Source organism: Salmo salar, chromosome 11 (genome assembly GCF_965601325.2).
Source record: "Salmo salar chromosome 11, fSalSal1, whole genome shotgun sequence".
Lineage (NCBI taxonomy): Eukaryota > Metazoa > Chordata > Actinopteri > Salmoniformes > Salmonidae > Salmo > Salmo salar.
The window spans coordinates 113,770,513-113,785,512 of record NC_138301.1 but is presented as its reverse complement, the minus strand read 5'-3'; the positions used below and the strand labels follow the sequence as shown (position 1 = coordinate 113,785,512).

General features: G+C 47.9%; 1 protein-coding gene across 2 annotated transcripts in view; it reads right to left on the bottom strand.

Moving 5' to 3' along the window:
* Positions 1–15,000, bottom strand: part of supt6h (SPT6 homolog, histone chaperone and transcription elongation factor) — a 56,859-nt gene that overhangs the window by 34,213 nt on the left and 7,646 nt on the right. For both annotated transcript variants that reach the window (XM_082958294.1, XM_045690167.2), the window contains 10 exons: positions 14,444–14,598; positions 14,054–14,167; positions 12,536–12,665; positions 9,256–9,406; positions 6,989–7,143; positions 6,168–6,363; positions 4,349–4,491; positions 4,012–4,129; positions 1,962–2,038; positions 1,320–1,455 (listed from right to left, as the gene is read on the bottom strand). In XM_082958294.1, coding sequence (XP_082814420.1) covers positions 1,320–1,455; positions 1,962–2,038; positions 4,012–4,129; positions 4,349–4,491; positions 6,168–6,363; positions 6,989–7,143; positions 9,256–9,406; positions 12,536–12,665; positions 14,054–14,167; positions 14,444–14,598 — 1,375 coding nt within the window. The remainder of the gene's footprint in view (positions 1–1,319; positions 1,456–1,961; positions 2,039–4,011; positions 4,130–4,348; positions 4,492–6,167; positions 6,364–6,988; positions 7,144–9,255; positions 9,407–12,535; positions 12,666–14,053; positions 14,168–14,443; positions 14,599–15,000) is intronic.

Here is a 15,000-nt window from a genome sequence, read left to right as displayed (position 1 = left end):
GTCAACCATGGTTACCTGCAAGGAAACATGTGCCGTCATCATTTCTTCGCACAAAAAGGGCTTCACAGGCAAGGATATTGCTGCCAGTAAGACTGCACCTAAATCAACCATTTATCGGATCATCAAGAACTTCAAGGAGAGCGGTTCAATTGTTGTGAAGAAGGCTTCAGGGCGCCCAAGAAAGTCCAGCAAGCGCCAGGACCGTCTCCCAAAGTTGATTCAGCTGCGGGATCGGGGCACCACCAGTACAGAGCTGGCTCAGGAATGGCAGCAGGCAGGTGTGAGTGCATCTGCACGCACAGTGAGGCAAAGACTTTTGGAGGATGGCCTGTTGTCAAGAAGGGCAGCAAAGAAGCCACTTCTCTCCAGGAAAAACATCAGGGACAGACTGGTATTCTGCAAAAGGTACAGGGATTGGACTGCTGAGGACTGAGGTAAAGTCATTTTCTCTGATGAATCCCCTTTCCGATTGTTTGGGGCATCCGGAAAAAAAGTTTGTCCGGAGAAGACAAGGTGAGCGCTACCATCAGTCCTGTGTCATGCCAACAGTAAAGCATCCTGAGACCATTCATGTGTGGGGTTGCTTCTCAGCCAAGGGAGAGGCTCACTCACAATTTTACCTTAGAACACAGCCATGAATAAAGAATGGTACCAACACATCCTCCGAGAGCAACTTCTCCCAACCATCCAGGAACAGTTTGGTGACGAACAATGCCTTTTCCAGCATGATGGAACACCTTGCCATATGGCAAAAGTGGCTCGGGGAACAAAACATCGATATTTTGGGTCCATGGCCAGGAAACTCCCCAGACCTTAATCCCATTGAGAACTTGTGGTCAATCCTCAAGAGGCGGTGGACAAACAAAAACCCACAAATTCTGACAAACTCCAAGCATTGATTATGCAAGAATGGGCTGCCATCAGTCAGGATGTGGCCCAGAAGTTAATTGACAGCATGCCAGGGCGGATTGCAGAGGTCTTGAAAAAGAAGGGTCAACACTGCAAATATTGACTCTTTGCATCAACTTCATGTAATTGTCAATAAAAGCCTTTGACACTTATGAAATGCTTGTAATTGTACTTCAGTATTCCATAGTAACATCTGACAAAAATATCTAAAGACACTGAAGCAGCAGAGTTTGTGAAAATTAATATGTATGTCATTCTCAAAACTTTTGGCCACGACTGTAGATGCAGCTATGTATTCATGCTGCAAGTGTCCAACTTGATTTCTTGAAGTTCATGTGGACTGTGTGTACAGTGTGTGTTTAAGGAGTGTATGTGTGTACGGTGTGTGTGTACGGTGTGAGTGTGTGTACCTGAGACTTGGTACTGTTCATATAGAGCATGGACAGTTCGTTGTCTACCAGCTCCACTCCCACAGCAGGCAGAGAAGACTCCTGCTCCAACTCACTCACTGTTCTCTTAATGTCCTCCATTATCATGTGGGCGTCCCTACACACACACACACACACACACACACACACACACACACACACACACACACACACACACACACACACACACACACACACACACACACACACACACACACACACACACACACACACACACACACACACACACACACACACACACACACACGATTAGTTCCTAGGCAACAAACAGAACACGCACAGGGAACTGAGGAAGATAGAAAAGAACAGGCCAGGTGTCCTGGTGCCAGGTGTCCTAGTGACAGGTGTCCTGGTGCCAGGTGTCCTGGTGCCAGGTGTCCTGGTAACAGGTGTCCTGGTAACAGGTGTCCTGGTGCCAGGTGTCCTGGTGCCAGGTGTCCTGGTGCCAGGTGTCCTAGTGACAGGTGTCCTAGTGACAGGTGTCCTAGTGACAGGTGTCGTGGTAACAGGTGTCCTAGTGCCAGGTGTCCTAGTGCCAGGTGTCCTGGTGCTTTGCTTCCAGGAGGGTATGAAAGACAGGTAGAGAGGAGTAGTGGAACTCACCTATTCTCCCCGGCAACAGCCACCACGTGAGGCTTCTTACTGGTCAGGAACTTCTTCAGGTTCTCAATGTCCTGGAGCTGAGTAGACCAAACACACCATCAGATCACTAGAATACAGCTAGTCTGGCGGTTAAGAGCGTTGGGCCAGTCACTGAAAGGTTGCTGGTTTTGGATTCCCAAGTCAACTAGGTGATAAACCTGTCGATGTGCCCTTGAGCAAGGCACTTAAACCGAATTGCTCCTGTAAGTCGCTCTGGATAAGAGCGTCTGCTAAACGACTCAAATATAAATGTGGTACAGCCTCAAATCAAAATGCACAGAGATCAGCAACAAGGCTTTCCCCATAGCAGCCTATAGGCCAGCTGACATCAAAGAGCTCTGTTGAAGCCAACTGAAGACAAATGATTTAAAAGGCAACAGAGATAAGCTACTCAATGGAAGGTCAAACACTGGAAAAACACTTCCTACAACATCAATGATGAGCTGATGATTATAACTGTTTATGCGCGCATGGCTGAATGATATGACGGGATGACAAGGGAGGAGAGACGAGGGAGGGAGGGCAGAGGAGAGTTGAGGAGAGAGACGAGGGAGGGAGGGCAGAGGAGAGTTGAGGAGAGAGACGAGGGAGGGAGGGCAGAGGAGAGTTGAGGAGAGAGACGAGGGAGGGAGGGCAGAGGAGAGTTGAGGAGAGAGACGAGGGAGGGAGGGCAGAGGAGAGTTGAGGAGAGAGACGAGGGAGGGAGGGCAGAGGAGAGTTGAGGAGAGAGACGAGGGAGGGAGGGCAGAGGAGAGTTGAGGAGAGAGACGAGGGAGGGAGGGCAGAGGAGAGTTGAGGAGAGAGACGAGGGAGGGAGGGCAGAAGAGAGTTGAGGAGAGAGACGAGGGAGGGAGGGCAGAGGAGAGTTGAGGAGAGAGACGAGGGAGGGAGGGCAGAGGAGAGTTGAGGAGAGAGACGAGGGAGGGAGGGCAGAGGAGAGTTGAGGAGAGAGACGAGGGAGGGAGGGCAGAGGAGAGTTGAGGAGAGAGACGAGGGAGGGAGGGCAGAGGAGAGTTGAGGAGAGAGACGAGGGAGGGAGGGCAGAGGAGAGTTGAGGAGAGAGACGAGGGAGGGAGGGCAGAGGAGAGTTGAGGAGAGAGACGAGGGAGGGAGGGCAGAGGAGAGTTGAGGAGAGAGACGAGGGAGGGAGGGCAGAGGAGAGTTGAGGAGAGAGACGAGGGAGGGAGGGCAGAGGAGAGTTGAGGAGAGAGACGAGGGAGGGAGGGCAGAGGAGAGTTGAGGAGAGAGACGAGGGAGGGAGGGCAGAGGAGAGTTGAGGAGAGAGACGAGGGAGGGAGGGCAGAGGAGAGTTGAGGAGAGAGACGAGGGAGGGAGGGCAGAGGAGAGTTGAGGAGAGAGACGAGGGAGGGAGGGCAGAGGAGAGTTGAGGAGAGAGACGAGGGAGGGAGGGCAGAGGAGAGTTGAGGAGAGAGACGAGGGAGGGAGGGCAGAGGAGAGTTGAGGAGAGAGACGAGGGAGGGAGGGCAGAGGAGAGTTGAGGAGAGAGACGAGGGAGGGAGGGCAGAGGAGAGTTGACGAGAGAGACGAGGGAGGGAGGGCAGAGGAGAGTTGAGGAGAGAGACGAGGGAGGGAGGGCAGAGGAGAGTTGAGGAGAGAGACGAGGGAGGGAGGGCAGAGGAGAGTTGAGGAGAGAGACGAGGGAGGGAGGGCAGAGGAGAGTTGAGGAGAGAGACGAGGGAGGGAGGGCAGAGGAGAGTTGAGGAGAGAGACGAGGGAGGGAGGGCAGAGGAGAGAGACGAGGGAGGGAGGGCAGAGGAGAGTTGAGGAGAGAGACGAGGGAGGGAGGGCAGAAGAGAGTTGAGGAGAGAGACGAGGGAGGGAGGGCAGAGGAGAGTTGAGGAGAGAGACGAGGGAGGGAGGGCAGAGGAGAGTTGAGGAGAGAGACGAGGGAGGGAGGGCAGAAGAGAGTTGAGGAGAGAGACGAGGGAGGGAGGGCAGAGGAGAGTTGAGGAGAGAGACGAGAGATTCTTGTCGTCCGTCTGGTCTGTACCTTCTTGTCTCTCTCGTCCTCCTTCCATGCGTTCCTCCTCTTTAGGAAGTAGGGCAGACGGAGGAAGTCCACCACCTCTCCCTCTCCGTTGATCAGTGAACAGAACACTGGTGTGTCTCTATGGTAACAGAATTACAACATTTAGTTATCACTCATTGAAACATATCACAAATCATTTATGGTGGCTGTTGATTGAGTGGTACAAAATACAAGGATGGAAGACACCTTACGAATCACTCACACACACACACACACACACACACACACACACACACACACACACACACACACACACACACACACACACACACACACACACACGTCCAAACACACATACCTGCTGTCTGCGAAGGCCACTCCCAGGACTCTGATGCCTTTTCCTTGACTCTCATCCATCAGATCATCATCCTCCTCCTCCACCTGCTGGTCTGGTCTGTAAGGAGCCACCTTCAGCCAGTTATACAGCCTCCTGCAACACGACTGGACCAGACAGGACAATATCACAGGGTAAATAAACCTACACCTTCAGCCAGTTATACAGCCTCCTGCAACACGACTGGACCAGACAGGACAATATCACAGGGTAAATAAACCTACACCTTCAGCCAGTTATACAGCCTCCTGCAACACGACTGGACCAGACAGGACAATATCACAGGGTAAATAAACCTACACCTTCAGCCAGTTATACAGCCTCCTGCAACACGACTGGACCAGACAGGACAATATCACAGGGTAAATAAACCTACACCTTCAGCAAGTTATACAGCCTCCTGCAACACGACTGGACCAGACAGGACAATATCACAGGGTAAATAAACCTACACCTTCAGCCAGTTATACAGCATCCTGCAACACGACTGGACCAGACAGGACAATATCACAGGGTAAATAAACCTACACCTTCAGCCAGTTATACAGCCTCCTGCAACACGACTGGACCAGACAGGACAATATCACAGGGTAAATAAACCTACACCTTCAGCCAGTTATACAGCCTCCTGCAACACGACTGGACCAGACAGGACAATATCACAGGGTAAATAAACCTACACCTTCAGCCAGTTATACAGCATCCTGCAACACGACGACCAGACAGGACAATATCACAGGGTAAATAAACCTACACCTTCAGCCAGTTATACAGCATCCTGCAACACGACTGGACCAGACAGGACAATATCACAGGGTAAATAAACCTACACCTTCAGCCAGTTATACAGCCTCCTGCAACACGACTGGACCAGACAGGACAATATCACAGGGTAAATAAACCTACACCTTCAGCCAGTTATACAGCATCCTGCAACACGACCAGACAGGACAATATCACAGGGTAAATAAACCTACACCTTCAGCCAGTTATACAGCATCATGCAACACGACCAGACAGGACAATATCACAGGGTAAATAAACCTACACCTTTAGCCAGTTATACAGCCTCCTGCAACACGACTAGACAGGACAATATCACAGGGTAAATAAACCTACACCTTCAGCCAGTTATACAGCATCCTGCAACACGACTGGACCAGACAGGACAATATCACAGGGTAAATAAACCTACACCTTCAGCCAGTTATACAGCCTCCTGCAACACGACTAGACAGGACAATATCACAGGGTAAATAAACCTACACCTTCAGCCAGTTATACAGCCTCCTGCAACACGACTAGACAGGACAATATCACAGGGTAAATAAACCTACACCTTCAGCCAGTTATACAGCCTCCTGCAACACGACTGGACCAGACAGGACAATATCACAGGGTAAATAAACCTACACCTTCAGCCAGTTATACAGCCTCCTGCAACACGACTAGACAGGACAATATCACAGGGTAAATAAACCTACACCTTCAGCCAGTTATACAGCCTCCTGCAACACGACTAGACAGGACAATATCACAGGGTAAATAAACCTACACCTTCAGCCAGTTATACAGCCTCCTGCAACACGACTGGGGTCAAAGGTGAAGAGGAATTATACATCACGTGACCTAATTTATGCTTGAAACAGACTTATTTCACAAGACGTGCTGGAACAATTGGAATTCACAAATCTCCAATGATCGAGTCATGTCAACTCACCGTCCTATGGGATACATTATGGTGAGTCCTGGAAGTAGCTAGGTTTGCTGTAACATTGTCTACCTTGATGATGTTTTCCTTGGCCTCCGCGATGAGTTTGTTCTTGAGTTCCTTGGCCATCTGAGGGTAGAGGAACTGTGTGAGGGACCTCTCTATGGCCAGGGTCCTCTGTCTGTTCCACTCCTGCACCTGGTGACTGAACTCATCTCTGTAGTAAAACTGCTTGATCTCATCAAAGTACGTCTGGTCACCTGCAACCCTGGGGAGAGGGGGGTGGCAGAGAGAGATGGAGAGAGGGAAGGGGGGTGGCAGAGAGAGAGATGGAGAGAGGGAAGGGGGGGTGGCAGAGAGGGTTTGAGAGAGGATAGAGAGAGGGAAGGGGGTTAGCAGAGAGTTAGATGGAGAGAGAGGGAAGGGGGGTGGCAGAGAGGGATGGAGAGAGGAGAGAGAGGGGGAAGGGGGGGTGGCAGAGAGGGATGGAGAGAGTAGAGAGAGAGGGAGGGGGTAAGTTTGACCATTCAGAGAGACTGAAACTTGAACTCATGAGTTTGGCCCATAGAGATAGATAGAGGACTCATCTTTGTATCTGTGCCATTAGAGCGGCTGTGACAGCATGGGCAGCGCCATTGAGGCTATTCTGAAGTAGTCCATTTTTTTCTTCACGATTGGCTGATCCTTCCTGATGACCTGGTTGTACATGACTCCAACAGGGTCACCAGGAGGCATCAGCCAATGAAGTTGGGAGTCCTACCCAGTTGACTACATTAAAATGGTGGAAGCCCTCAATGGTGCTGCCCATGCTAATACAACCTTTCATTCTCTATGGTTTTGGCCCTCCATCTTACCCTTCGACCCCTACGGAGGTCGATGCCTCCACGCCTTACCCTTTGACCCCTAGGAGGTCGATGCAGATGTCTATGGTGAGAAGCCCCTCCTCCTCAGCCTGGCACATCTTTAAGAACTGGTCTCCATTCAGTTCCTTCACTGGCTTGTTCTTCAGGTACTTGAAGGAGTAGCCAAAGTGGGCCTCGTCCATGTCCTATAACAAACCAGAGTCAGGTCAACATGGCATGAGGACAGCAAAGAGGATCACGTCTAAAACCAGACATTTCTACACCATCTGTTGCAGGAGTCAAGTTAATAGGACACGGTATTCTAAACCCTTACATGAACGTTAAAGGGCATAACATCAACATGCTGTTGTTTTGTTCTAAGTGTTTGTTATGTTGGCTGTGGACTAAAGACAGGTCTCAGTGAGTTTGTTATGTTGGCTGTGGACTAAAGACAGGTCTCAGTGAGTTTGTTATGTTGGCTGTGGACTAAAGACAGGTCTCAGTGAGTTTGTTATGTTGGCTGTGGACTAAAGACAGGTCTCAGTGAGTTTGTTATGTTGGCTGTGGACTAAAGACAGGTCTCAGTGAGTTTGTTATGTTGGCTGTGGACTACAGACAGGTCTCAGTGCGTTTGTTATGTTGGCTGTGGACTAAAGACAGGTCTCAGTGCGTTTGTTATGTTGGCTGTGGACTAAAGACAGGTCTCAGTGAGTTTGTTATGTTGGCTGTGGACTAAAGACAGGTCTCAGTGAGTTTGTTATGTTGGCTGTGGACTAAAGACAGGTCTCAGTGAGTTTGTTATGTTGGCTGTGGACTAAAGACAGGTCTCAGTGAGTTTGTTATGTTGGCTGTGGACTAAAGACAGGTCTCAGTGAGTTTGTTATGTTGGCTGTGGACTAAAGACAGGTCTCAGTGAGTTTGTTATGTTGGCTGTGGACTAAAGACAGGTCTCAGTGAGTTTGTTATGTTGGCTGTGGACTAAAGACAGGTCTCAGTGAGTTTGTTATGTTGGCTGTGGACTAAAGACAGGTCTCAGTGAGTTTGTTAGGTTGGCTGTGGACTAAAGACAGGTCTCAGTGAGTTTGTTATGTTGGCTGTGGACTAAAGACAGGTCTCAGTGAGTTTGTTATGTTGGCTGTGGACTACAGACAGGTCTCAGTGAGTTTGTTATGTTGGCTGTGGACTAAAGACAGGTCTCAGTGAGTTTGTTAGGTTGGCTGTGGACTAAAGACAGGTCTCAGTGAGTTTGTTATGTTGGCTGTGGACTAAAGACAGGACTCAGTGAGTTTGTTATGTTGGCTGTGGACTACAGACAGGTCTCAGTGAGTTTGTTAGGTTGGCTGTGGACTAAAGACAGGTCTCAGTGAGTTTGTTATGTTGGCTGTGGACTACAGACAGGTCTCAGTGAGTTTGTTATGTTGGCTGTGGACTAAAGACAGGTCTCAGTGAGTTTGTTATGTTGGCTGTGGACTACAGACAGGTCTCAGTGAGTTTGTTATGTTGGCTGTGGACTAAAGACAGGTCTCAGTGAGTTTGTTAGGTTGGCTGTGGACTAAAGACAGGTCTCAGTGAGTTTGTTATGTTGGCTGTGGACTAAAGACAGGTCTCAGTGAGTTTGTTATGTTGGCTGTGGACTACAGACAGGTCTCAGTGAGTTTGTTATGTTGGCTGTGGACTACAGACAGGTCTCAGTGAGTTTGTTATGTTGGCTGTGGACTAAAGACAGGTCTCAGTGAGTTTGTTATGTTGGCTGTGGACTAAAGACAGGACTCAGTGAGTTTGTTATGTTGGCTGTGGACTACAGACAGGTCTCAGTGAGTTTGTTATGTTGGCTGTGGACTAAAGACAGGTCTCAGTGAGTTTGTTATGTTGGCTGTGGACTAAAGACATGTCTCAGTGAGTTTGTTATGTTGGCTGTGGACTAAAGACAGGTCTCAGTGAGTTTGTTATGTTGGCTGTGGACTAAAGACAGGTCTCAGTGAGTTTGTTATGTTGGCTGTGGACTAAAGACAGGACTCAGTGAGTTTGTTATGTTGGCTGTGGACTAAAGACAGGTCTCAGTGAGTTTGTTATGTTGGCTGTGGACTAAAGACAGGACTCAGTGAGTTTGTTATGTTGGCTGTGGACTACAGACAGGTCTCAGTGAGTTTGTTATGTTGGCTGTGGACTAAAGACAGGACTGGATCCCAGGTTAGTTCCTACTCAGTTAAACTAGTAAAGTAATGGCGATACAGAGGAATGTTCTCACAGTGTGTCTACTCTGGATACCTACCATCAATAACATTAACACTGTTAAAACGTTGTCTTGGTTCCCATACCTTCTTTCCCTTCTTGGTGGGCTTGATGTTGATCTTGGCTCTCTCCTGGAACGTCTGTCTGAGGACGTGTCTGACCAGAGGCTCCCTGGCAATCTGCATGGCAACCATATAACGGGTCCCCTCCAACACGGCCTCAGGGCTGTTAAACTGGCTACAAACACAGACAGAGGGAGAGGTAGGGGGTCAGTGTGTATGTGTGGTTAACTGCAGACTTATTCTTTGGCCAACTCTACTGAGTTAAGTGTTTTACCCTGCTCTCTGTGTGTGTGTGTCGTTACGTTAAGTGTTTTACCCTGCTCTGTGTGTGTGTGTGTGTGTGTGTGGTTACATTAAGTGTTTTACCCTGCTCTGTGTGTGTGTGTGTGTCGTTACGTGTTTTACCCTGCTCTGTGTGTGTGTGTGTGTGTGGTTACATTAAGTGTTTTACCCTGCTCTGTGTGTGTGTGTCGTTACGTTAAGTGTTTTACCCTGCTCTGTGTGTGTGTGTCGTTACATTAAGTGTTTTACCCTGCTCTGTGTGTGTGTTGTTACGTTAAGCGGTGTACCCTGCTCTGTGTGTGTGTGTCGTTACATTAAGTGTTTTACCCTGCTCTCTGTGTGTGTGTGTCGTTACATTAAGTGTTTTACCCTGCTCTGTGTGTGTGTGTGTGTCGTTACGTTAAGTGTTTTACCCTGCTCTGTGTGTGTGTGTGTCGTTACATTAAGTGTTTTACCCTGCTCTGTGTGTGTCGTTACATTAAGTGTTTTACCCTGCTGTGTGTGTGTGTCGTTACATTAAGTGTTTTACCCTGCTCTGTGTGTGTGTGTGGTTACATTAAGTGTTTTACCCTGCTCTGTGTGTGTCGTTACATTAAGTGTTTTACCCTGCTCTGTGTGTGTGTGTCGTTACATTAAATGTTTTACCCTGCTCTGTGTGTGTGTCGTTACATTAAGTGTTTTACCCTGCTCTGTGTGTGTGTGTCGTTACATTAAGTGTTTTACCCTGCTCTGTGTGTGTGTGTCGTTACATTAAATGTTTTACCCTGCTCTGTGTGTGTGTCGTTACATTAAGTGTTTTACCCTGCTCTGTGTGTGTGTCGTTACATTAAGTGTTTTACCCTGCTCTGTGTGTGTGGTTACATGAAGTGTTTTACCCTGCTCTGTGTGTGTGTGTCGTTACATTAAATGTTTTACCCTGCTCTGTGTGTGTGTCGTTACATTAAGTGTTTTACCCTGCTCTGTGTGTGTGTGGTTACATTAAGTGTTTTACCCTTCTCTGTGTGTGTGTGTGTCGTTACATTAAGTGTTTTACCCTGCTCTGTGTGTCGTTACATTAAGTGTTTTACCCTGCTCTGTGTGTGTGTGTCGTTACATTAAGTGTTTTACCCTGCTCTGTGTGTGTGTGTCGTTACGTTAAGTGTTTTACCCTGCTCTGTGTGTGTGTGGTTACATTAAGTGTTTTACCCTGCTCTGTGTGTCGTTACATTAAGTGTTTTACCCTGCTCTGTGTGTGTGTGTCGTTACGTTAAGTGTTTTACCCTGCTCTGTGTGTGTGTGGTTACATTAAGTGTTTTACCCTGCTCTGTGTGTCGTTACATTAAGTGTTTTACCCTGCTCTGTGTGTGTGTCGTTACATTAAGTGTTTTACCCTGCTCTGTGTGTGTGTCGTTACATTAAATGTTTTACCCTTCTCTGTGTGTGTGTGTGTCGTTACATTAAGTGTTTTACCCTGCTCTGTGTGTGTGTGTGTCGTTACATTAAGTGTTTTACCCTGCTCTGTGTGTGTGTGGTTACATTAAGTGTTTTACCCTTCTCTGTGTGTGTGTGTGTCGTTACATTAAGTGTTTTACCCTGCTCTGTGTGTGTGTGGTTACATTAAGTGTTTTACCCTGCTCTGTGTGTCGTTACATTAAGTGTTTTACCCTGCTGTGTGTGTGTGGTTACATTAAGTGTTTTACCCTTCTCTGTGTGTGTGTGTGTCGTTACATTAAGTGTTTTACCCTGCTCTGTGTGTGTGTGGTTACATTAAGTGTTTTACCCTGCTCTGTGTGTGTCGTTACATTAAGTGTTTTAACCTGCTCTGTGTGTGTGTGGTTACATTAAGTGTTTTACCCTGCTCTGTGTGTCGTTACATTAAATGTTTTACCCTGCTCTGTGTGTGTGTCGTTACATTAAGTGTTTTACCCTGCTGTGTGTGTGTGTCGTTACATTAAGTGTTTTACCCTGCTCTGTGTGTGTGTCGTTACATTAAGTGTTTTACCCTGCTCTGTGTGTGTGTGTGTCGTTACATTAAGTGTTTAACCCTGCTCTGTGTGTGTGTGTGTCGTTACATTAAGTGTTTTACCCTGCTCTGTGTGTGTGTGTGGTTACATTAAGTGTTTTACCCTGCTGTGTGTGTGTGTCGTTACATTAAGTGTTTAACCCTGCTCTGTGTGTGTGTGTGTGGTTACATTAAGTGTTTTACCCTGCTGTGTGTGTGTGTCGTTACATTAAGTGTTTAACCCTGCTCTGTGTGTGTGTGTGTCGTTACATTAAGTGTTTTACCCTGCTCTGTGTGTGTGTCGTTACATTAAGTGTTTTACCCTGCTGTGTGTGTGTGTCGTTACATTAAGTGTTTTACCCTGCTCTGTGTGTCGTTACATTAAGTGTTTTACCCTGCTCTGTGTGTGTGTGTCGTTACATTAAGTGTTTTACCCTGCTCTGTGTGTGTGTGTGTCGTTACATTAAGTGTTTTACCCTGCTCTGTGTGTGTGTGTGTCGTTACATTAAGTGTTTTACCCTGCTGTGTGTGTGTGTCGTTACATTAAGTGTTTTACCCTGCTCTGTGTGTGTGTCGTTACATTAAGTGTTTTACCCTGCTCTGTGTGTGTGTCGTTACATTAAGTGTTTTACCCTGCTCTGTGTGTGTGTGTGTCGTTACGTGTTGTACCCTGCTCTGTGTGTGTGTGTGTCGTTACATTAAGTGTTGTACCCTGCTCTGTGTGTGTGTGTGTCGTTACGTGTTGTACCCTGCTCTGTGTGTGTGTGTGTCGTTATGTGTTGTACCCTGCTCTGTGTGTGTGTGTCGTTACGTTACGTGTTGTACCCTGCTCTGTGTGTGTGTGTGTCGTTACGTGTTGTACCCTGCTCTGTGTGTGTGTGTCGTTACGTTACGTGTTGTACCCTGCTCTGTGTGTGTGTGTCGTTACGTGTTGTACCCTGCTCTGTGTGTGTGTGTCGTTACGTTACGTGTTGTACCCTGCTCTGTGTGTGTGTGTCGTTACGTTACGTGTTGTACCCTGCTCTGTGTGTGTGTGGTTACCTGCAGACGTAGTCTTTAGCCAACTCTACAGGCTCGGCAGGGAACTGCTCTGTCTCGTGACGCTGGTAGCTGTCTCTCAGATTCTCTCCAAACTGCTCTGGAGTCAGACCAAACTTCTTAGCCAGGCCATCTGAGAGAAAAAAGAGAGAGAAATGGCATGGAGGTCCAAGGTCAGTAAGACATTTTCTGAGAAGCTATTAGTTCCTGATGCGATGCGTCTTGACATTAACAGAGAAGCTATTAGTTCCTGATGCGATGCGTCTTGACATTAACAGAGAAGCTATTAGTTCCTGATGCGATGCGTCTTGACATTAACAGAGAAGATATTAGTTCCTGATGCGATGCGTCTTGACATTAACAGAGAAGCTATTAGTTCCTGATGCGATGCGTCTTGACATTAACAGAGAAGCTATTAGTTCCTGATGCGATGCGTCTTGACATTAACAGAGAAGCTATTAGTTCCTGATGCGATGCGTCTTGACATTAACAGAGAAGCTATTAGTTCCTGATGCGATGCGTCTTGACATTAACAGAGAAGCTATTAGTTCCTGATGCGATGCGTCTTGACATTAACAGAGAAGCTATTAGTTCCTGATGCGATGCGTCTTGACATTAACAGAGAAGCTATTAGTTCCTGATGCGATGCGTCTTGACATTAACAGAGAAGCTATTAGTTCCTGATGCGATGCGTCTTGACATTAACAGAGAAGCTATTAGTTCCTGATGCGATGCGTCTTGACATTAACAGAGAAGCTATTAGTTCCTGATGCGATGCGTCTTGACATTAACAGAGAAGCTATTAGTTCCTGATGCGATGCGTCTTGACATTAACAGAGAAGCTATTAGTTCCTGATGCGATGCGTCTTGACATTAACAGAGAAGCTATTAGTTCCTGATGCGATGCGTCTTGACATTAACAGAGAAGCTATTAGTTCCTGATGCGATGCGTCTTGACATTAACAGAGAAGCTATTAGTTCCTGATGCGATGCGTCTTGACATTAACAGAGAAGCTATTAGTTCCTGACGCGATGCGTCTTGACATTAACAGAGAAGCTATTAGTTCCTGACGCGATGCGTCTTGACATTAACAGAGAAGCTATTAGTTCCTGACGCGATGCGTCTTGACATTAACAGAGAAGCTATTAGTTCCTGATGCGATGCGTCTTGACATTAACAGAGAAGCTATTAGTTCCTGATGCGATGCGTCTTGACATTAACAGAGAAGATATTAGTTCCTGATGCGATGCGTCTTGACATTAACAGAGAAGATATTAGTTCCTGATGCGATGCGTCTTGACATTAACATGTCCCAGTGCATTCATATTTTAACACGTCAGCCTCTGTAGAATTTGAAAAGGATGAGACAGATTGCCAGAAGTAATGTCTTGAGGCAGAGCAGGGCATATTTTCTTTGCGTTTCACATGTCAAGCCCCTTTCGGCAATCACAAGCACAATGAAGTCAAGCTTAGGTCCCATTCAGTACAGATAAATAGACGAGAGGTCAGAGGTGACTCACCGAGCCCGGCGCTCTGACAGATGCTGTACATGTCTCTACGAGATGCCAGCTTCAGGTCCGGCCCCTTCTCTTCCTCCTCCTCTTCCTCTTCTTCCTCCACCTCTTCCTCCTCACCTGAAAGGAATGGGAAGAGACATGATGTGTGGAGGGTGGAAATCACAAAAGAAGTCAAAACATGGTTGTTCAAAAGGTGCTGTTATTTTACTTTATACAACAACGACACCTTGCTTTGATATTTTAGCCATCAGTCTCAGGGTGTGATTTCAAAGAAATAAGAAAACATAAATCCTCTTGGCAGCCATTTTGATCTCCTTACCAAATCATTTCTGGGTTAACAATAGTTATTCACTATAATAGTAATCAGTTATAATTGTCAACATGGCGTCCAACCTTCCTCGTTGACCTCAATCTTCTTCTTCTTCTTCTTCTTCTTCTTGCTGGCGGCCTTGGCTGCGTTCTGCATCTTGGGGATGTCTCGGCCATAGTACAGAAGGAAGTGACTATACACATCACTCAGCTCATCTATAGACTGGACGTCCTTCAGTCTGCAGGGGGTAGAGGAGGGGGCAGGGGAGAAGGGTGAGGCCAGGGGAGGAGAAGGGAGAGGGCAGGAGAGTAGAAGGGAGAGGGCAGGGGAGGAGGAGGGCGAGGGAAGGAGAGGAGAAGGGCGAGGGCAGGAGAGGAGAAGGGCGAGGGCAGGAGAGTAGAAGGGAGAGGGCAGGGGAGGAGGAGGGCGAGGGCAGGAGAGGAGGAGGGCGAGGGCAGGAGAGGAGAAGGGAGAGGGCAGGGGAGGAGAAGGGAGAGGGCAGGAGAGAAGGGCAGGGGAGGAGAAGGGAGAGGGCAGGAGAGTAGAAGGGAGAGGGCAGGGGAGGAGGAGGGCGAGGGCAGGAGAGGAGGAGGGCGAGGGCAGGAGAGGAGAAGGGAGAGGGCAGGGGAGGAGAAGGGAG